The sequence below is a fragment of the Chaetura pelagica genome, unplaced genomic scaffold (assembly GCF_000747805.2).
Source record: "Chaetura pelagica isolate M959 unplaced genomic scaffold, ChaPel_1.0 scaffold275, whole genome shotgun sequence".
Lineage (NCBI taxonomy): Eukaryota > Metazoa > Chordata > Aves > Apodiformes > Apodidae > Chaetura > Chaetura pelagica.
In genome coordinates this window covers 7,757,051-7,780,567 of record NW_009953486.1, presented here as the reverse complement: position 1 = coordinate 7,780,567, position 23,517 = coordinate 7,757,051, and the positions used below count along the sequence as shown (strand labels likewise).

At 39.6% G+C, this 23,517-nt stretch overlaps 1 protein-coding gene across 1 annotated transcript in view; it reads left to right on the top strand.

Moving 5' to 3' along the window:
* PREX1 (phosphatidylinositol-3,4,5-trisphosphate-dependent Rac exchange factor 1) overlaps window positions 1–23,517 on the top strand; it is a gene marked incomplete at its 5' end in the record, with an annotated part of 140,668 nt that overhangs the window by 54,891 nt on the left and 62,260 nt on the right. The window contains 4 exons of the mRNA XM_009998770.1: window positions 5,190–5,261; window positions 9,253–9,375; window positions 14,372–14,476; window positions 17,840–17,941. Of these exons, the coding sequence (XP_009997072.1) occupies window positions 5,190–5,261; window positions 9,253–9,375; window positions 14,372–14,476; window positions 17,840–17,941 (402 nt within the window). The remainder of the gene's footprint in view (window positions 1–5,189; window positions 5,262–9,252; window positions 9,376–14,371; window positions 14,477–17,839; window positions 17,942–23,517) is intronic.

Below are 23,517 nucleotides of genomic sequence, written 5' to 3'. Positions count from 1 at the left end.
CTGAAGCAGGTTCACCTCCAATTCAAGAGACATGATTCCCAGTTGGTTGGTGGCCCAAAGCTGTGCTAGCATTCAGTGCAAGAAATGCTGAAGACTTAGTTTTCTATAGAAATGCACACTTAGTTGTTATGAAGGAGGAGAAAAAGAAGTGATGGGATTTATTTTTTATAAATAACCCAGTGCAGTCATTGTTATGTTGTTTTGAGATAGTTTATCCTATTGTCTTTCAGACTTTGGTGCAGGTGAGAACTGATGTTCACATGTAGGATGCAGGATATGCATGTTTCCTGTCATTTGGGTAGAGCTTTAGCTTGTAAACTGCATGTCTGATATAAAGCAAAAGAACATGATCACGATGACTAGGTTGAATACTAACAATTGAGTAACATGAGCAAGGATGCACCTGCTCTTTAAACACAAACATCAGCAAACATTCATGTGAAATAGTCAGACTCTTTCAGCAGAGCTGTGTTCCCACAGAGCTTTCAAGCCACTTTGCTAAAGACAATGGAGTTTTTTGGTGTCTGGCTTGTACTGCAGTGGAAGCAAAGGGTTGTCTAACAGTCACATTTAATGACAAGAGTTTTGAAGTGGTGTAAGAAAAAGAAAGGAAAGCTACACTTCTAAGTTCTTGTTCAAATCTTTATTACAATCTTTGCTCTGTATTGTCAGAGACAGATCAATGCATGGCTCCTACACTGTAGCTGCAAGGTGAAGAAAGCTAGTGATGGTCAAATGATGCAATTCACTGGCCATGTCACCTCTTCATTTTTCACTTTGAGTTTGTTTTCTTGGAATCAAAATGTCTGCACTTGCACGATACTTTAAATGATTGCACAAGTGTAAAGCAATTTATTAATTTGAACACAGAAAATACTAAGCTTATCAAAATTCTTAGTGTTTTGAATAAATCTTAATCCCTGATTTGTTTAACAGAATTGTCTCACTTGTCTCATAAGAGCAATATGAAATTCCAGTCACCTGTTTATAAAATGAGTTTCACAGGGTTGTGCTTTCAGATATTGCTCCTTCTGGATATGGTAGCCAGTTGCCTCATTGCTGTCTGTTTCTGTTCTCCCTTTCGTTTCCCTCAGGGCTATGCACAGTTTGCCTGCCTTGCTGTTTAATCAGAAAAGTCTTGCTATTTCTGAACATTTGAGGAAGTATCTGCCTTAGACATGAATTTTGAGAAGGGACATGAGCAAACTGTCACTGCTTTATCCCTAGTATTTGCCATGTGTTACTTATGCTACACAGAAAGTGGTAAACACTCATTTTTCGTAATGAAGTTAAGGCTACAAGTCAAAGTTCAACGAGGACCACTTGAAAAACATTTGAGAGAAATCTCAGTTGCTTCAGTCTGTTTCATGTGACAACTCACAATAAGTAGATTCTTTCCTAAAGTATGTTTCGTGCTTTTGTGGTTCAAAGGTGCAGCACAGACACTCAAAGCAACAAGATTTCATTGCTACAGTAGATGGTAAGGACAGTGAACTGAGGAACAGAACACCTTCATGAAAAAAAGGGCCATTTAAAAGTACTTATTTACTGAAATGAACTTTTATACCTAAATAGCATTCTAGATTTGTAACATGTTTGTATTAGTATTTCTTGGAAGGAACTTACCCAACAAGACATGATACAGAAAAGAAGAATTTCACTCTGCTCAGTCTAATTTGTCAAAGATTTGCTTGAATCCTGCAAGATATTTGTACTGTAAGACAAACTGTAAACCGTGTTTATGCTTGACATGAGGAGCATCAGACATGGCCTGCTGAGTTTGGAAGCAACAGACCTCTAGGGCAATAAGTCACAGTGCACAAATAAATGTTATGTTGATGCAGCAGCAGAATTTTAAACAAAAACAAATCCTCTGCAGGCTGTTTTCCTAATGATTAGCACATATGCATGGAAGATGAGACCTTCACAAACCTTTATCAGAAGAACGAAAATTTATCAGCCTGGTTTCCTGTTTTTTTTTTTCCCTACTTGGAGCTGTGAGATGTTTGGGTTTTTTTCATTCTGGAACCATGGGCTTTGTCAGTCCTTCTCCCATCTTCCGTTGTGCAAGCAGGAGTTCACTGTACAACTTGGGTTGCTCGGAGACCTGACCCACTGTGAGCACAGCAAAACAGTATGAATGGCAAGAGAGCAAATGCAGCATAAGAAGGAAAGATGTCATGTTATCTGCCATCATCTTATTTCTGTGTTGGGTTTTTTTTTTTTGTGACATTTTTAACCTTAGAGTAATCCAGCTTACAAGAAGCAGAGAGAAGGGAGCAGAGTCTGCTTTTTTTGCCTGTTTGTCTCTTCCTTATTTTTCATCAGTCTCTTACTGATCTAGTGTGTGATTGTTGTCTCAGTGTACGTGTATCATAAGCTGAATCCCTGTCCTTCCCTGAATCCCTGACAGTTTCTAACTGTAGGAAACCAACAGCATGCCACGGAAGAGAGTTCTGCTTTTGGTAGTGGAGGAGAGGTGATCATGGTCATCCTGCTGTGTCTAGGAATGATTTGCAGAATCCTTTAAGTCCTATGAGTGTTTTTTCAAGAGCTCCCAAGAAAGCTGAACCCTGTGCTTCCATGTATCCCTGGAGGGGATAGTGGTGTTGTCATGTGAACAGGGAATGCAACATTAGCTCCATGAGCTGCTCTTTAATAGCTTGTGTTTATCATGCTTTTTAATTTGAATGACCGTGTTGCAAAAGAGTGTTTGCACATAAGAAAGTATTGAAAGGTGGGGAAGAAATAGTTCTGCGTCCACGAAGTTTTGGTATTTTGGGGGTGACTGCAGTTTGGAAAGTAGACTTCTAAATTTCTAGGGCCACAATATGTTGTAACTGTCTTGTTTTATTATTTGTGGAGAGACTGCTGTTCATGCACATCAAGACAAATCAAAGGCTATAAGGATATTTGACAAACTATCTACAAAGTTGACTGCCTCTCTTCCTCTTACATCTTTCATCCTTTCTACTGTCTCCCTGCTTCTATGCCTTTCAAATTTTTTGTTTGATTCTTCTCTCTCTTTTCTCCCTTTCTCATGCTCATATTAAATGATGTTTTCAGACAAGCGTCACAGAAAAGTTGGTTTTTTAAATTAACATAGACTCTGCTTTTTTTTGACTAGCCTGTAACAGTTAATGTGATTTGCACTTGTTTACCAGCTTTCTATTATTAGACGAACCATACTGGGACTAATATGTAGGTAACTATTAGTCACCAGTGAAGCTGCTAATTGTGTAGATTAATTAATCATTCCAATTGGATTTGCTGTCTCCAAACAGAGTTGTGATTAAAACAAAGAAAAGTCTCTGCCTGGCTTATCTTTTGAGAATGAGTGACTTTAATATGATGTACTACCTCATAAAAGTCAGATGCCTGGTTATTAATGCTCAGATATCACACCCAACACTGAAGTGGGAGGGCAACAGCTATTCCTGTCGATCCTCTTGCCATTAGTCATCATGCTGTGCACTTCATCTAGTTCCTTGACTGTTGCCAAGGTGCTGGGCAGTACATTAACATTGCAGCAGTTCCTGGCCAAATTATTGGTAAGGTGGACTGGCTGGTTCTTATAAAATGCCTCTTCCACTACTGGCATACATGTCCTGTCCCTTTAACACAGGAATCTCTTCTTCAGACTTGTTAGTCTACACAACCTGCTCCAAGCTCTCTATATCTGGCTAGAATCTAGCCTTCCTGTTTAGCAATAGAAAAGGAGCAATGTGGTTATAGTCCTTGAAATTTTCTCAAAAACAAGTTAAGGTTGCAGGGCTGAAAACAAATATAGGTTCTATGTACCTCATTAATTAATATCTTTTTTTATTAATGCCTATCCTGTAAAGTGTGAATGGCTGACAAGTGACAAGAGAACCATGGCTAAGCAGAAACAGAGATATGCCCCTTTTAGTGCTGGAAGTCAAGCAGAGGGACATGTTCACATCCCACCAAAATACCAGAGGCAAAAGCATTCCATAAGCTCTAAGTTTGGTTCAGCAACATTGCTTCTTACCAGGTTGTAAGCTGCTGCCAATCCCAACAGGCAAAAGGAAGAAAGAAAAAGCTGAGTGTACATCAGCTGACATGGGCATTGCTCAGGAATAGTTCAACTTTAAAAGCCTTTTATTATCAAGCTGTAACAAAGCTGCTTTGTACCATAAATACAAAGAAATGATCCGCTTCCCCTCTCTGTCTCAGGTGGGTAAGAAAAGTTCCTTTCTTCCTTGTTCACAGCACTCCCCAGGACTCATTCCTTTGTGTGGGAGGCAAGTCAGAAACCACTAACAAGAACAGAGAGCAAGCAAAGCCCTCGACCCTTCTGTGCATGGGTCATGTAGTTTATCACAGCTGTCCTCACTGACTTCCTTTCAGTTTCACCTGTGGGTATTTGCAACTCTCTTTGCTGATGCCTGTGGAAGGTAAAATTCCCTACTCTCAGGTCAGAGATGCCCTTAAGCCAGTAGCTGCTAAAAAAGTGAAGACTTGAGGTAGAGATGCAATGAAGTGTAGTTTGCTAAACCCTTCCTGCTGGATCAAGTATGTTGTGTGTGTGTTAAGTGCAAATGCAAGTAGGTCCCAGCTTCCGTAGCCAGAATTATGCTTTGAAGGCTGGTACTCGGACCGCTGTCCGTTTGGATCTGGCCTGGTATCCCAGGCATTGTCTGGAGATTTCCATTTCCCTTTGCCAAGTATTGAGTCTGTTGAACTTGTCCACAACCTTAACTCATAGCTCTGACATGCCTCAGCTCCAGCAGAGTGAATTCCCTTTTGTCACTCTTTGCAGTCCTTTTTCCTGATGTGTGTCTTGATGTGCATCAGGCGTGCTACCTCCCAAAGTCAAACCAGCTGCATCTTAAAGACAGGGAAAACCTTCACAGAAAAATCAAACAGACCCTTGCTGTGGTCTCTTGGTGGTGTATGTCCAGTTTGAGCCAGGATGAAACTGTTACATAGTAACAGATAATTATGTCTAAACAGAAGAAGATGTTTATGGCCAGTCAAAACCCAACACCATGACCCTCAATTGAGCCCTTAGTCTAAAAATTGTAGTGGTGGTTTGGTAAATGTTTACATCCTTTCAGTCTTAAAGGTAATCAGCTGCACTGTATCGATGGGAACCTAGAGGATATAATAAAAGAGTGAAGTCAAGATGTATCAAGCCATTTGAACATAATATTTTCTCTCTGCAGGCATTTCTTCACCGAATCCGCCAGAATGCTGTGGACAAAGCTGAGAAGTACATAACTGAGGAGAATGTTAAGGTATTCTGCCTCCCTCATTTTCTTGGTAGGGAAAATTGTATGTAATGAGAGGCTAGATTCAGAGATATGAATATCAAATATCCTCATGTCATATTAATGCTTATTATTAAATTGGTTCTCTAGGGAAAAGAGGCTCATGTTGACAGTTTATCTGTCAATCTGTTTGCCCATTGGTATAGCTGTCATCTTCCAGCAAGTTTTCATCCCACCAGCTAATATCAGTAAAATTTAATAGTATAGTGTTGTCAGAGATACTAACTTTTGACAAGATTTGTGAAATGGTGCGTAGAGGACAGAGAGGCCTTTTCAGTGTCTTTGAGAGGAAAGGCGGGGAATGTACAGCCCTTGTCTATTTTGCTTGACAGTATTCAGTTAGCCATCTTGCATCTGCTGTCTTTTACAAATCTGAAACTGATTTGGTTTATGAGAAGGAGGCAGGGATGTCTCTTTGTGGTCTAGTAGGAAGGAATTTTGGATCTTTTGGGAGGACCAAGGGAGGTTATGGATGCCGTAAGAAGTGTATCACTCCAGCCAGAACTAGTGCAGCTGGCATGTGTTTTTCCTAAGCCTGGATCCTCTCTTTCACCTACTAGTATTACCTGAATGAACAGAGATCCTAGCAGGGCTCTAGTCCCCATTTTTGCTATTCATTATGCAGGCTGGCAATACTTTAGTATCAACTGACTGACATCAGCAAGAAGGCTTGGCAACTTTGTGGCGTTAAGCCTCTTGTCTTCAAATTTGGAAGTTTCTGCCCCCCAGAAACTCACCATCTAGAGTCTGAAGTAAGTTTGGGAGTGGCTGAAGAAAAAATAGACAAGTGATGAGTGACAGAAGATCTTGTGTGCAGACAAATGTGCAAAAAATAAGCTCTGCATGGGAAATAAACCTACACAACCATTTGCCAATTTGATGAACAGCTGTAGATGTTGATGAAATTTGTTATTCTATCATTATTCATGTAACATCCTAATTAATATTAATTATAGCTGTCACATACTTGGGCTCAGTGCCCCCAAATCCTGTGCAGAGGAATCTATATTTTCTCTGCTGATTTTAATGTATTTTTACCTGAAGTTTCATCACACTCCTCTGGGGAAGCACCACTTCTTTTTTGCATCATTCTTGAAGTGCCTTGGGGAGTCTCTTTCAGGCTATTGTGAGACCTCATTTGTAATTATTATTACAATGCCTAATTTTCAATAGCAGCTTCTCTTCAGTAATGAAGGGCCTATGCCTTTTGCTGGTGAAATAGAATTACAAAGCACAATTTTCCTGATGAGACTCAATATTACCTCCCCCTCCCACCCCTTCTTCCCCCCTACCACAGATAATTACATTGTCTTTCCTGCAGTTGAAAGATGGTTTTTCTTCCTTTCTTTCTCTCTCATTTCTCCCTCCTTGCTGGTAGAAGCAGGACAAGCAAGGTTGTGTTGGCACTTCTGGTAACTCTGCCTGCTAATATTATGTATCTTGAGTCACCAGAGAGCTGTGAGGTGGCTGGCAGCAGCAAGAATTGTAGCAGAGACTGTATAAATGGTTTGGCAGCTTATGTAAGGAGAAGCCTGTCTTTTCCTCTCTGTCTTCAAGCAACTGAAATGTCTAGATGAAAATATAGAGTATTCTGGCAGTCATTCACCTCTGAGTAGAAGGAGAAAGCACTTTTTAGGATAATTTGGGTTATTACTCCCAGTATTTTTGCAGGTTTCTTCTACAGCTGGCAGTAAGTGGTGGAGCAAATCTTTGCCACTGTATCCCCTTCCAGAAAGACCATGTTGAGTCCTGTGCCAGGACAAGATTTTGCAAGTACTCCAGTGACTAACAGCTGCAGCAACATCATAAAAAATGTTTTTAGTTTATTCACTGCCTCCTCTGGGAATAACTCCGTTGATATGTTACTATTATGCTACATTTACAGCAGGTCACGGAGGTCATTTTACTGATACAGTAGCTTGAAGGCACTACAACTTGAGGGTGTATGCAAACTCCAGACATAGGGGCTTATAAATGGTAACTGTGTATTAGATACAGAAACACATGCAGTCAAGGTCTCTCTGCTGCCTTGATTTTCAAGTGACTCTTCTCATCTGCAAATTCTGCTGCAAGCAGAGCTCTACTGACCACCACAGAATTCGTTAGATTATGCAGATACTCCTGGGTTCAAAAAATACACTCCCAAAGACTGCTCCTGAAGGATAAAATCATCCCTGACAGATGTTTTCTTCTTCCTTGTTAATCCCCATTTGGCACAGCTTCTGGCAAAGCCATGCAGACAGAGGCTACTGTGTCATCACATCAATTTCAGCCGTGTGACAGAACCATTGTATGCTTTGCTTGAATTAGCATGTGAAGGTTTCTGGATGGTCCTGTCTCCCTGCCCTTTATTTTGGTTCAGAGCCCATCAGCACAAATTCAGTGTGTTGGAATCTTTTAGTTTATTCAGAACTAAAAAGGAGCAGTGAGGCCCAAATATGCATAGTACCATATCAGTATTCCTGATGTGAGAGAAGAACTGAGACAAGGAAGATGCAACAGTCTCTGCTTTGCACATGCAGCCAGCTTGCAGGAGGAGTTTGAGAGAAAATATTCTATTTATCTTTGAATAACAGAAAGTATAGAGTTGAACCTGGCTATATGCAGAAAGGAGCGCTCCTTGAATTCTTGATCTTGTCTAGCGCTGCAAAACCAGAGAGAAACTGGTTTTAAGCCAGGAATAGAGGTTTCATTCCTGTCTCCAATGATTAGGCTTAATTTACACTTTATTGTTTTTCTGCATTACTGCCGTATCACCATCCACGAGGCTGAATCAGTGTCACATCTGGTGAAGGAATTCCCCTGAATGAAGTTGAACAGCTTCATGTTATGATAAGGCACTTAGGCATGTGGTGGAAGCTGTTGGGCTCAATCACTTCCCACACGGAATGCCAGGAAGATGAAGGCTGTCCCTGTCAGGCTGCACGCTTTGGGGTTCAGAGGAGTGTCATTCGCTGTGCAAGACCTGGGAAGCCGCTTCCAATGTGAAAGCTGGTTTGACTGCACTGCACATCTTCCCTTTGCAAGTGACATAGTTAAAACAACATGATAGAGAATGTTGTCTGCAATATGTAAGTACTGCAGGCTCCAGAGTTAACCAATTTAGGCTTTTGTTCAGTGGCTGTCAATACTGATGGCTGTCCCCCCAAGCATCAGGACCTCTCCCCGTGTGTAGGTAACATTCCATCTCCTGTATGTGTATTCACACTTGCTTCTCATATTTTGGATGAATATTATTAAGACTCATAAAGCTTATGTGTTTATAGCAGCTTTCAACCTGGCAGTTTATTCCCTTTAGCACATGAATATTCAAATCACTAAGGACCATTTAGCTGTGAGATTCCACTGTTACCTTTCAGTACATGTCTAAACTACGGCCCTCTATCCCATTACATACACTTTTTAGAACCACTGAGATCAATGAAAGGGAACTCTAAAATGCTGCTCTTGTGGTTTGCAAGCATTTTACACTGCTCTGTACTCTTGTCAGTGAAATGCTAGATCTCACGTGGCAGAGATTTGGTCTCTTATTTACAGGTACATATTGGTGTGTGGTAACTTCAAGTCCCTTTCTTACACAAAATTATTTCCAATGTATGGGAAAGAAAGGCAAACAACTTCCTGCTTCTATCTCCTGCAAAGTGAGTTTAATCCTTGTGATTCCATTCACCTGGTTGGTCTCATAGGAAATCTCTAGATTTGAAAGAGATTGCTCACATTCACATTCATCATGCTCAAGTAACTGGAAAGATAACCTTTATTTATAGAAGGTACTTCAGTATCAATAAAGATTTCCATAGTGGGCCAGGAAAGGGGCAAATACAGTGTGTTTAATTCTGTACAGGTCCTTGTGCTTTAGATGCTATCACAGCAAGTCTAAAGTCACAATATTTTGAAGCCACTACTTTAACAAAACGCGCTCCAATATATTAACAGCTAGCATTGTTTTTTGTTTCAGATCTTATTTTCTAACATTGAAGACATTCTTGGTGTTCACCAGGAGTTCCTGGCTGCCCTGGAATTTTGTTTACAACCAGAACCTCAGTCTCAGCATGAACTGGGAAATGTTTTCTTAAAATTTGTAAGTACAATGATTTAATGCTATCTGAAAATGCAGTTTCCTGTCATAAGCTCCCATGCCCCTTAGCTAGCCCTAATCTCTAAGGCTTGTGGCAATACTATGACAATGTGTGTCTTGTATGAAAGTTGTAGGTAGGGTGGGAAAAAAACTTGTGAATGAGGTTAGAACAATAGAAACCACATCAAACTCAGCTAAACAGCAAGATATTTTTATAAACTCTTCCTTTTCCCATTGCATTTTTTTCCTTATTTTGTCACCCTGCTGATCACATTTTATTGCCGAGAATTTGTTTGCTTTGGTTCCAAATGTTTCAAAAAAGCAGCAGTTTCCAGTGAATTAATAATTTGTCTGTGTCTTTTAAAATAAAGAGTAAATTGAAACCTTCAAAGATGAAAATTAAAAAAGACAGTACATGATTTACAGTAGTTAGTGTCTACACATACATTTATCTTTCAGTAAATGGAAGGTAGTGTGAGGTGGGTTATCTTGATGAAATCCAGCACAAGTTACCACATGCATCCTTTTGCTGTGGAATAAATGAGTATCTGCCTTCTGTAGCTTAAAAATAAATGGAATTTGGCTTTTGGACTCTCATCTAGCTCAAGAATGCCAGAGACACAAAATATGAAGTAATCATACAACATAAATTCACCCTGTCAGTCCTAGGTTGTTTAGAACCTTTTGATGAGTTACTTTAGTGTCATTTGACTTTGTGCCAGAGTTGTATTATTTGTTCTCCTGCTACATCTATAATATGATCAGATGTGCCAAACAGGTCCAGTCAGATTGATACTGATAAGTGATTCAGGAAATCACAGATCCAGTGTAGAATCTGTGCAATTGCATCTAGTGATTCTACCATTGCTTCTGTCATTGTAATTTGTTTCTTATACTGTGAAATTCTTCTTGTTGTAGATTTTTGGGTTTTTTAACTTGGCCTGACTTTCAATCATGTATGTGTGCCATCCTCTGACTGAAATATATAGAGAGTATACTGTATATGCAAGATCAGTTATGTACACCCAGTTACAAGCTGGAGTAATTTAAATGCAAAGTTACCTAATTTACATGTATAAACATGTGAAGTTGCACATTTTTTACACTTGGAGCAGCCCTCCTGAGATGTTTGAAAATTAGGAAGCACATACATAATAGCCAGTTCTTCAAATTCTTATTAACTGCATTAAGCCACAGGCCAACTTTCTATCAAAATATGTTCTATTATGCTTTCATCATCAAAAATTCATGCTTTCACAGTTCATCAGGTTTGAGCAGACAGCAATTATACTTCCATTCATTAGTCATAGAGCTTTATGAACTACCCCCATTTGTTTAATTTTTATTTATGCTGTGACAATTATTAAAATAGTGTCAGAAAGTGTTATATTGAAACCATGTCTAAAAATTAGATCAGTTGTGAGGACTGCCAGCTGCTGAAAAACATACTTATGGACTTAGTTAAGCCTTGAATGCTCACTAGAATTATTGCCTACCAACAAGATTTGCTGTACTAATACATTAGTATTCATTAGTGAGTGTATGAAAATTAGGGGACTTCTGAGAGATGCTGTCAAATCGTCTACTGTGTTTCAGAGTGGTGCTGAATACCCAGAAGTGTTAACATCCTGTCATTTGACTGTATTCCAGCCTGATATATGCAGTATATGAACATGTAATTTTGTAACTTTATTACTGTTAAATTTCATAAATTCTGCAGTGTTCCTTATTTATCAAACATGCAACAATACAGGAATTATGAAACTGTAATGCATAGGGTTAAATGCTAGGACATTCTCCCCTGGATCTCCAGCTCAGAAGGGTTCAAATCTTGAGTTTTGAAGAATTTCAACAGATGATGAAATACACTTGCTCTCATATCCAGATATGGAAAATAGTTCTATTTTAGAAGACCTTGTGTACTCCATTTGATCAGGTGATCATGAAAAGTTCATTGTGTGATGGTAGGTGGTAGAATTTCAGTATGTCCACAACAGACAATAAAGAACATACTTACACATTTATTCTAAGTTGAATCTGCAGCCTTCAATAGAATGGCATGGAGAACTAATCTTTAACATCAGAGAGCTTATACAGTGATTTTGTGATAATCACACCTCATCAGCATAGGCTCTTTGTGCAGGTCATGAAAATGTATGACTGTCTGCAGAGAAGGGCACAGAATTTACTGATACTTAGTTTCTGATATTGTCATCTTACTAGAGGTTTGGTGAAGTAATAGCAAGAAACCTGTTTGAAGGAATCATGTTTTGTTCTCATTTTTAGGAGCAATGTTGCATAAGTGATCAGTTTTACTGTCAGTCATGAGGTTCTTGTTTTGAGAGTTATATATTTTTTTTAGGTTTTTCATGTTGAAAATATGTTGCTACAATTTTTCAAGTGTCTTATTTGCTTTTCTAATCAAAACACTTTTCAAATTTGCACTGATTTGTGGGCAGTGCTAATGCACCCAAAATAACATTGGGGAATAAACTACTGGGTAAAGATCTATTTTATCTAAACTAAGAAACAGTATAGTCTTACTTCTGTAGCCAAAATCAGAAGGTCTAGCTGTGTATCTAGCAGATTTGCTGAGTAAGGAGGTGCCATTTTTATGTGGTCACATCTGTGACCATAATTGCACTTTAATATAAAGTAACTGCAGGTTCAGAATTCCTGGGCTAACATCTGTAATTATGTAACTGATAATTTCCTCACCAGGAGATGGGAGAGTCCAGGACTGAATGTCACCCAGAGAGGAAATTAAGCACTTCAGACACTGAGTAATTTAAAGCATAGTTCTCATATTTGTGGGTCTCATGCATGAGGGACAGCTGGAAAAGACTTAATGAAAGCACTCTGGTGTGTGTATAATTATTGTACTGACTTGAGCTTTAGCAAAGGGGTTTTGTCATGATCTAAATATAACCTCCCAAAACTCCAGGCACTGAAAGCTGCAGTCAGAAACCTGAGCAGTGACATTGTGTGTGTTGATGTGGTGGATGCTGTTGTGTTAATGGTTACTATTTTTAGTTTTAAGCATGCTGCTTGTGTGCATTCAGGGAGTTGAGGAGGGGTGAGAGAGGGAAATGCAGGAGAAACTCATATATCTGTCTTCACATTCTGTAACTCTCCAGTTTTTATTGTTTAAAACAATCCCATGCCTCTCTATTGCTTCTTTTCTACTGTGCTATGGACCCAGCCCTGCATTTTCCTGCATCTGGTGGTCAGAAGCTTTTGTTTCTTTTCAGCTTCCCAGTATTAAACTTTAGTGCTAATATGAACATCTGTGGATGAAGGATAACAGTCTCAAACATCTGCATTCCAACTCTTTGCACCATGATCTTTGTGGCTATTGTTTTATTTGCTTTGTACCATTGTTGTTGTGTTTGGACATACATGTATTTAATCGCAATTCTTCCTTTGGGAAGTACAAAAAGGGGGGGAAAATGTAATCAGATTAGTGATAAGCCAAATGCAAAAGCATTTGACAGTCTCTAAGCATGTGCCTCTAGCTCCTAAACTAATGTTAGCACTATGTCTTTCCTATGTGACAGCATCGAAGGGAATGCCCTGGGAGTGCAGCTGTATTCCCATGGATTCATGTTGCTTAGTTCCTTCATTCTGTAAGGATCACTCTGAGTTGTCTTCCAACTAGCTAAATGCTGCAGATACCTTCAGCTAACATAGGAAGTTCTACATCTCTGAAGAATGCTGGAAGTTGTACCAAAACTCAGATTTACTTCTTAGTTCTGGGGAAGTGAAAAGGCTCAGATACAATGTTTTCAGGCCAGGATCCTAAATAGAAAATTAATTACGTGAATTCCACAACAAGCTCTGAAGGGCATTGTCTACATGGCCCCGAAGTGCCAGCTCTGGAAAGCCTCACATGCTACGTGGCGCTAATGCATCTAAACTACTTGTATAGGCAAAGTAGCATGTCTGAGTGCTTCTGCATGGCACTGCATTGTGGTGTACAAGCAGACCTGAACCAGGAAAGAAACTGCCACTGTGAGAAGCACCCAAAAAAATGATTGATCTTTTGGGCTTCTGAATCATTCAGGCACAGAAACACTTGTTATGGCTTCTTTGTGAATCCTTTCAGGGTTTCCAGATATCTGATGTTTGCAATGGGTTCTGCATCTCTGGTCATTTTAGTTAGAAGAAGTTGCACTGTCTTTGACTATCAAGATCAGTGAAGCAGAACTTAGTGCTACCAGCTGACCCATGTTTCTTAACAGGGGATTTCACTCCACTACGTGCTGGTGGTTGTGACATGTTCCGGTATAAGTACTGTAATGTAGTTATGAAGCTACCTACCTTTCCCTTCCTTTAATTTCTGTAATGCATTGGTTATTTTGTGTGTTTTTTATGAGCTCCTTCCATTTAGGAAAACTGTTATGGACAGCTGACCCACTCCTTAGTGTTGCATTGAAATGGTGAAGTCTGCTACTTCCCCAGCCAACTTGTTGGAGGTTACCCCTCAGCCCTGACTGGCAGGGAATTTCCAGCTGGTTGCTTTGTTATGGTTCCCCTCCAGATCTCTGAGCTTCTTCCAGGACTTGGTTCTTCCCAGCCACCTCAGTTTCTTCCTTCTGCTGGAGTAGTCAGCACAGCTCAGAAATGTCAGCCCCCTTGCCCCTGGCTTTACTCTGTTCCTGGCTACTCTGATGCAATATCCTGACACACGTGCAAGTATCCCTGAGATAGCAAAATCCATTATTTCAGCAAATAATATTTCACTGATGCATTAAGAGGAAAAGTGGTGCAAGTCTGTGCTCAGAAAGCTGATGTTAGCTTACTAGAGAGTCAGTTAGGAATTAGTGGAACACCTCTATACATTATTCATATTAGAGGAGTATCACATGCTTCACATAAACTGCAACCCTAATGCCACTCTGAGTGCTCACCCCTTTGCAAAAAATAAGGTTTCAGAGTATGACAAAATAATCACTCCAGTTTTGTCTGTGTCAGTAAGTTACTATGTTTTTCCTTGCAGAAAGACAAATTCTTTGTGTACGAGGAGTATTGCAGCAACCACGAGAAAGCACTCAGACTGCTGATGGAATTGAACAAGATCCCAACAGTGAGAACATTCCTCCTGGTAAGCACCTTCTCTAGCACCCTTGACTTACTAATCTGACTTCACACTGTATTCATAATAACCCTTTGGTATCCCAGGAATGCTGGACGTTTTGCAGATATTACCAGACATTACCCCTTTTAGGTATGCAGCACTCAGGATGGATTGGTATTGAACTTGATTTTCAGGCCAAGAACAAAGCACAGCTCAAGTATGAGTGATTTCAGTGGAAACAGGGAAGACTTTTTTTTTTTTTAAAGAAGCAACAGAAAATTTGAGCAAAGGTTGTGAAAGAACTAATGCAGTAAGCCAGCAGCAGGACTCTGACTAGTTCCCAGTGGATCTGGTTCTCTGTTCAGTTCTCTGACCAGTTCACCATCTGCAGACCCACCAGCAAAATGTGGCCTGCTTCTGACACTCTTTTCCCCGTGAGTCTGGTTGTGAGCAAGACATGCAGTCTGGATGAGTTGTGTTGATTCTGCTGTTGCTGCTTGTTTAAAAAATGATCCAACTTCCCATCCAACCCCTGTTGCATTAGCATCTATATTGTGAGAGACTGTCCTACAGCCTTCAAATGGCTCTACAGGGGCTGAGCCGGGAGGAGAAACTGCCTGTAGACGGTGCCTTCTGCCCAACATTCCTTATTTTTCTTTCTTTTCTTGGATTGTTTCTCCTCACAGCCTTCAGCCCTATTCTTTTTGATATTTGGGTGTCTTGCTTTCCTGGCAATGGATGGGATTTGGGAGGTGAGAGACTAATTTATCATATTAGCTTTTTCTCTTAGTAAATGCTATGAGGTAAAAGGAAGGCAATCCTTTTGCAAAGGACCTGCTCTTCTTTCTGCCCCTCTTTCTGCTCTTCCTTTTCCCTTTCGGCCAATGTCCTTCTCTTTCCCAATATAGTACAGCAAAAGGGTCAGAGCATTCTTTCAGCCACAAAATATAGACCTTGGAGGGAGCAACAGGGACAAGCACTCATGCTGTTGTGTGGTCAGAGTCTTTTTGACAAGTCTGAATTTTAATAAACCTTGTTAAATCATTAGTTTGAGTCACCAAATGCCCCTTTGCTTTTTTGTGAGTTCCTCTGAGTGCCTCTGTTGGGGGAAACTAACGAGGAAGAGGAGAAACAAAAGTGCATGTAAACACTGTCCTTCCCAAAATTCGGAGTGTTCTCTGCTTCCACTAGATTGGCAGGAGTCTCCTGTCTGTGTTACCAGCAGCAGCTGGCAAACAGATTATGAGGCACATAAAGGATGTCACAGTGTCTGCTGGGTCTTGCTGTGGCACCTGAATCCAAGAGGTTCTCAAAATAGCAGTAAATATGGGAGGAGAGGATACACTGAAGTGTCTATTTTGTGGTGGCTGCTGTAATTTCTTCCAGGCCTCCCTTCTCTTCTCCACTGCCTCCTAAAACCAATGCTATAATGCCACCATGCAGAGAAAGCTGCCTTAAAATACAAAGCTTTGCCTGTGAGGACAGATTTGGCCCGATTGCCCCCTCACAGCTGCTGAAACACAGAATGTGGGAATGTGTTTGAAAAATCAGTAAGTGTTAAAGGGCAGTTTTGAGCCCAGAGCTAGAGAGAGGGCTGAAAGAAGAGATGGGAAGGACTGAATCACTCGAGACTTGGAAAATTGGACAGGGAGCATTGTGAGCTGGTAGCCAAGGCCACAGATCTAGAATAGCCTGGGGAAGGGTTATTTTACAGACGATTGTCTGTAAAAGTACCAGTTAGTACTAATGAGATTTATATATGATGTCTGTGAACATTCCTTCAAGTGGAGGATTGTTGAACTACAGCCAAAACATCACTAAATTTCAAAGTGTCTGAGCCACAGCACACATTTCAGAGGAGAAAATGTTATCAGTGATGTCCTAAAGCAAGCACATCTTGACTGAACTGAATTTAAACTTCAGCTTCCATTGACAGGACCGATCTGCAACTGGGATGATTTTTGGAGCATCATCGTCCAAGTTCATGGTCAAACATAGGAATGTGGAGTAGTTGATCTGAAATAGATTTGAAGTCCATCTGAGTCCACTACCTGTTTCTAGCAGTAACCAGTAACACAGTCTTCAGGGAAATGCATAAAAAGCTTACAGTAGTTCAGTATTTTTTTTATCACACAGAGATGATAGATTATTGTGACAAAAGAAGCACAGGTCAAGGACTGTAGATTAATTTTTTTAAATGTCAAATCCAATTCTTATATTCCCTGTCTATGTCAATCCTGAGAAATTAATTTACATTATCTGCTGAGAATTTTACCATCACTTGTTTTGAGGTAGTGTATGCAAATTTATCAGTGAAATTATTATTCTGATATGCGGGGCCCCTCCAAATTTGTGTGAACTCGTGGCACAAGTATTGCAAGGGTTGATCTGTTGCTGCTTCTGTTCCTTAACCTAAAATCTGTTTGAACTTGGATTTCTTTGGTGTTTTGGTCCAGTATTTGTTCTGTTTATTATTGTGTGTGAGTAACACTGGGAGAGCAGTCATTTTTGTAGGTAAATACACTTCACCTTCTTTTTGTTTGGAAGTCAGAGCTTCACAAAATTAATACTGAGACTCTTTTTTTTGTTCTGTTTTTGTGTTGGGTTTTTTTGTTTATTGTTGAATATTTTTTTTTTTGCTTTGTTTTGTTTTTAATAAGCATCAGAATTAATGAAGCCCAATTCCCTTAAATGTCATTGCCTCCTGCCCCTCCTACCTACAAGTTGGCCTTGCCTGCACGTCCCACAGCTTTTTTTGTTGGGCAAGTTGCAACATGTGCTGTGATTGGTTGAGCTACATGCGTGCTGGGTAGCCACCCACTGTGTGCCCATGCTGTTTGTCCAGCTGTGCTTAAACATCATGTTTTGCCACAGAATTGGTGGATGTGATGCAGATGACTCATTTCTTTCAATTCCACTTTGATTTTCTCCAGGCATAAGGGTTGGACTCAAGTTAATTACATGATTACTAGTTAGCAGGCTTTATTTTAGCCTTCAAGAGTTTTTTGAACCAACACTGCAGGTTTTACACAGTGAACCAAGACGTATCAATCGTGGGAGTAGGCTAGATTCTTTTCAGTAATGGTGCATCTAGGTTTGTTCATTGTCATCGTATCATTATGACATTTTTTGATTCACCAGCCGTATAATATTTCTCTGGGAAAATATCTTTCTACAACAGCCACTGTTTTCCACAGCAAATTTTATTTTACTTTGCAGGCTTGATGGCTGTATTGCAGTGGTGAATGAAGTCCCATTTCCTGTATCTTGGGTGTGGAAAAGTGCTTTCTGACTGTAATAGGTGTTACAGGAATAAAAAATTATGTCAAAGAGTATATGAAAGCTTTTTGTAGCAAAGTGTGTAACATCTGTTTCCGTTTTTTATTGTAGGGTTGCATGCTGTTGGGAGGCAGAAAGACTACAGACATTCCACTAGAGGGTTATCTGCTGACTCCGATTCAGAGAATTTGCAAATATCCACTTCTGCTTAAGGTAAACCATAGAAAGTATTTCTCCAGATGGTTATTTCATTCTTGGAGTGATTCTGCAATTTTTCAGCCCTGACATTTTTTGTCACTATTACCTTCCTGGTTTTCACTTCTTAAAGTTGGATCCTCTCTGAAGAAAATGGTACAGACAAAAAGCTGGCAGATGTTGACAGGCTGCTCAATCTTCTCATGCTGTGGGTAGACCAGACAGGGTAACTAACTGCCTAACTAATGCCTTCTGACTTCCGTTCTCTTCAGATGTTTACTAAGACTTGTGTTATTTTAGCCACTTCCTGAAAAGCTGTCTTCAGACAGAATTGTATCAGTGCCCTGAGGGACTGATGGCTCTGGGCACTGGGAATGGAATACATCTTTCATCACAAGGTCTCTAGTTTGAGTGTGTTCAGGTTAGTAGTGATCAAAATGCTGTATCATCTGACAGCTGTTTGGTGGCTTATTTGAAAGCTGTTTGGTTGTCTCAGATGAGTTCCCGATGGACGAGTGTCATTGCAGAAATGACTGCTGCAATTGGCACTAATTGGCCCCCTTGCTAGTATTCTTACTCTAAGAGCTAAAGAAAAGACCTAAAAAGAGCTAACTTGCCTCTCATCCTTCCAGGTCAGGGCTGGGTCACATGCCTTGTAGGGACAAGGAGAGGGAAAAGTAGGAAGTGGCTTCTGGGAGAGCTTACATCACTGGTGGCCTCGTAGCTCCTCTGTGGCTAACAGCCACCAGTCTTCAGTGATGTCAGTCTCTTTCTCAATCAGAGTAAGATTACACTTACTAAAAGTAATAATAAGAAAAAAAATGCCTCACATTTTGAAAGGAAGGTCCTGTCCTGAATTGTGGAAGAAAGTAAGAATTCTTGGTCATAGGCTGATCACATGAATCATCTGCATGTCATGTAAATCTTTTGCAGGGCTGGGTCCATACATTCAGCACATATGAGGGTTTTCATAGGTACAAGCTGCTTAGCTCAGTACTGATCAGTTGTTCCATTCGAAACTGTTTGTTTCATCTAATAAATGCTACAATTACTTCTTTCCATCCAGTCGGAGCTTTTGGAGCCTAATTTTCTATGTAGGTCTTTACTACAGGTGGAATCATTCTGTTGTCTTTGCCGCTATGCACAAAACGCCCCTTGCAGCAGACATTCATGCACCATTCCTTATGGACCAAGCTACTGGGATTTATGTGCATACAGCCATTTTATCAGTCCAGTTAGGCTGTCCACAACTCCACTTACAGTTTGACTGAAGAAAAGCACATCAAATTTAAGCACAGGAAAGACTGATGTGTGAGACTGCTACAAGCATTGCATACACATTATTAGTGGTAGTCAAGACTAGGTAAGGATGCCTAAATCAGGAAAGCACATTAATGGCTCCAGCTCTGATTTATCTTTGGAGAGGACTGATTGTGTGAGATAATTGAAAACCTAATGATGCCTCAGTTTAAGTCCACTGTGTTTATTTGACGTTAGAATTTGTTTTGCGAAGGGGTAGCAAACAAAAGGCCAGAACAAAAATATTTCTAAACTCTGGTGGTTTCCACTTTCTTACGTGTGCACAGTTGTGTATGTCCAAAGGCCTGCTGGCACAACCCTCCCTTCTTTGAGAGCCAAAACCAAGACCAGTAAGACTAAGGCTGAAACTGGTACTTGCCTTAATGCCACAGCAGGGTAGAATAAAAATAATTTTGTCTTCTGATGGCAACACTGTGCCTGCCTTCTGGAATGGGGACTCTGGTGTTGGGCTCTGGTGTGGTTCACCCAGACCAACATGTGCTTGTGGAACAAACAGGCGCAAAGGGAGCTGTGATAAGGCATCTCATGATGTTGCATTCCATTTTTCTATGGATCTCCTTTTGTATACAGGCTGCTGTAAATCACACACTGCTCACTACTTGGCATTTCCAGGAAAGGAAATAAAAGTTTTTGGTTTTGTTTTTTCTAAAAAAGAAAAAGCTGATGGAGCATTTAATTTTGGTTAGGCAACAAACCTGCCTCAGTCTATGAGATTATGCCATTACTAGGGGTTGTTCAGCTCAGAAAATCTCTGTGATCATTAGGAGTGTAATTGATACTGTTTTTCAAAGGTAGAACTTGTAGTGAATAAATTGTATCCCATTAAAGACTCGTTTGATACTTGCTAGGACAAAATTACAAGAGTGGACACAAATGTTTCACATGAGAACAGGCTGGTTCTGTCAGTGCTGACCAGGAAAATGCAACTCGAAACAAAAAGGAGGGGGGGGAAGGGGAAAAGAAAAAAAAGAAAAAAAGGTACGTTTAAAAATAACACAACCCTCAAATTAAGTGTTTGCTCTCCCTTTGCTACTGAACTGCAGTTATTGCTCCTGAAATAGCTGATTTGTATTCATGGGGATTGGATCTTTTTTTATCTAATTCCCAGGGCAAACAGGTACTCCTGTATTCCATTTGATTAGAAAAGTCATAGACCAGAGCCATCCTGCTTTCCTCTTTTACTGTGATTTTTAGCAAGAGTTTGTGAACATCCAGATATTCTGGTAACTTTGATATGACCTTGTTATAACATAAGTGTTTAGTATAGATAAGTAGTTAGGTTTGGTAAAGGTAGTATGCAGACAGGAATTCAGGTTTGCTTTTGTTTGAAAATCAACTTAAGTAGTAGGGCAAGGCACATTTAAAATGCTGTAACTATTTTTATACCGTATGTGAGTAATAGCATCGAGCAGGGAGTTAATTCGAGTTACTTAATTAGCAATAATATACTGGAATATCTCCAAGTACAGTTATACCTTAAGCATATATTTTAAATATATTTCCAATATAAAATTAGCATAGAATTTGCTTGTGAGTAAATTAGGTTTATCCCCAGTTCAAAATTTTCCTAATGTGACTTCCACTTTTTTTTGTTTTTGTTGTTACTGTCAAGTTCAGCAAATGATTTAAACTCTATCTGGGGATGTAGGAGTTCTGAATATTTATTAGTGATTAGCTTCATTATAAAATTGCCTTAAAAGTGAGCAAGGGGCTTGGACTCAGCTTGAACTAAACAGAGCTGGGCTTGTTGTGATGAGCATTATGATTTGATAAGAAGAAAAGAAGCCAAGGCCAACAAATGCACAGCTACACACTGTGTGTGTCTGTACACTGGAAAGCTTGCTGAGTAAATACTTCCAGCAGAATGTTTTGGATTAAGACAGTTCTGTCTCACCGATAATAGTTATATGATTCCATATTAATTAGGGTGAACTGTGCTACTTAAGAGCAGAAGCAGCTGTTGTGTAAATCAATCTCTGAACAAAAATAGCTTTTTTTTTTCTTATTAAAGAACATTTATGTCAGCATTAAGAAAACCCTAGGGGAGTGGTGATCATGAGTTAATCACACCATTGGGGGTGGGGATTAGGACCAGTCCTTTGTGTCTCCTTCCTCCCAACACGGGAGGAATGTGCAGCACATGATAGCTGTGCCCCTGCAGACTCCTGATAGCCCAGTGCATGTCACAGAGGTTGATTCTTGTTTGATGACTGTTTTCTTAAGGAACTGTTCAGACTCCAGCCAGAAATGCACATTCCACTGCTGATCCTTTAAAAATATCTCATCATATGCACAACTCCATGGCCAATTTAGGGCAATAATTATATATTGCTTCACGTGATGGAAGACTCATTGCTCCGAGGAGGGAAAGAAAAACCTGGATGCAAAAAGCTGAGTGACCAGATTCAGAATCCTCTTGATAGGGAAAGCCCAACAGAGAGGTGCTCACAGACCTTAATAAATGCAGTGCCTGCGCTTGGAAAGAGGTGTGGATACAGAACAGGATGAAGAAAGGTTAACTCACTTTCCCCTCTTTTCTTCTTCAACTTTTTTCTCAAAGCTGTTTAAAGAACAGAACCTTATGGTTGCCCATAACTATATGTATATATAATCTTTTAATCTGCTCAAGTTTTAGGTCTTTTCAGGTTTTTTTTTTTATTCCTTCCCCCAACCCTCCCCCCGAAAAGTGTTGTTACTCTTAGATTTGTGATATTGCCTGGAATTCTGTAGCACATTAAGAATTTTATATACCCTACAGAGTTGTAAGGAACACTGCCAGTTTATAAAGCATACTTCTGTCTTCCACACTTTTTATATAAAATCACAAATAACTGGTAATATTTATAAAACTGGAAGCATGTTTTTGTTACATTTTAATTTAGCATATGTCATAGGTTTCACATTGAATGTAATCAGTTTTACTGATTTACCTTTGCTTGTCTAGTATTCACCCCACAAAAACATTGGTTTAAATTACTAATTTTAGAAGTATATGGAATTTTAAAAAGCCTGCTTCACTGTACACAGATCCCAGTGTAAAATATATTTTCTGCTTAGTTTAAGTGGAAAATAAGTTTTAATACTAGAATATATTAAAAATTATGAAATACATATATAAAGCTCCTGGAAACATATTCATAGAAAGGTTGTTTTTTTAAAAAAAGCACATTATGGAGCTGAATTGTTTATTCACACAACTTTTTGAACTGATAAGCAAAGAAATATGTTGACTTTGTTATCTCTGTAATCCTGAGATGTTCAGTAACCAACGGCTGGATCTCTGCAAGTACATTTTATGCACGTGCTGGATTGCAGTGCAATGCAAGACAGCCTGGCAGGCTGTGATTTGCACCAGTTCATGCACAACATTAACATTCATTGTGCAAAATCCATGTTAAGCCACGTGTGAGTGTCTATAAGAACATAAAGACAGGAGAAAGGAATTTTTAAAACACAGACTCATAAATTTCAGCTGAAAAATCAGTGTTCAGTTGTCAGTTTTAAGAATAGCACTCATTTTTGTGTTGCAAGGGAGTACATGGGGAAGGATGACAGAGACTTCTTTTTTTAAAAGAGATCAGTTAAGCAGAATAGCATCCTTTTTACTAGGAAATATTAAAATGTGTTTACATTTAAAACCCTCTAGTTTCCTCTGCCTGCCTACATTATTCGTTCGTCATCCCTCCTGCCACCTCTTCACATCTTCCTGTGTAATGTTCTTTTTGCTGAGTTCCCCCCTCGTAGGTTTTGTGGGTGGTTAGGGTTTTTTTGAGGTTAAATACAATTAGTAGAAAATGTATAAGCAGCTGTTATGTCTTACTTATGTGATTTAGTTCTTATACTTAGATTTTGTGATGTTTAGACCTGTTTCATCCTTAAGCTATTTAATGCTGCATTTGAGATTGAAATCTTAAGTTGGAGATCCTTTTACTCCATTGTGTAATAAAAAATTGGCATTTCTGAGTAGATCAGGTGTAGATGTGCTGTTCTTGCTTTCTGCATGCAGTTTAAGAGGACACTACAGCTGGATGTAGATGTCTTGGAGTGCTCTGCTACTCCCTTTGTAAAATGTGTCTAGGTTCTATACAAGTGGCACAACCTCAATTTTTGCAGCTGTGAAAATGGAGTGAAAGAAAAGGAAAATTCTGTGCCCAGATGACACAGTTTCCATTTCTTAGTTCTTTAAAGAACAGAGAATTCTTATTTTCCCCAGTTCATGATACAGGATGCTTTTGTAATTTCTTACCCCCTCTTCTTACCCCCTCCCCCCCCAA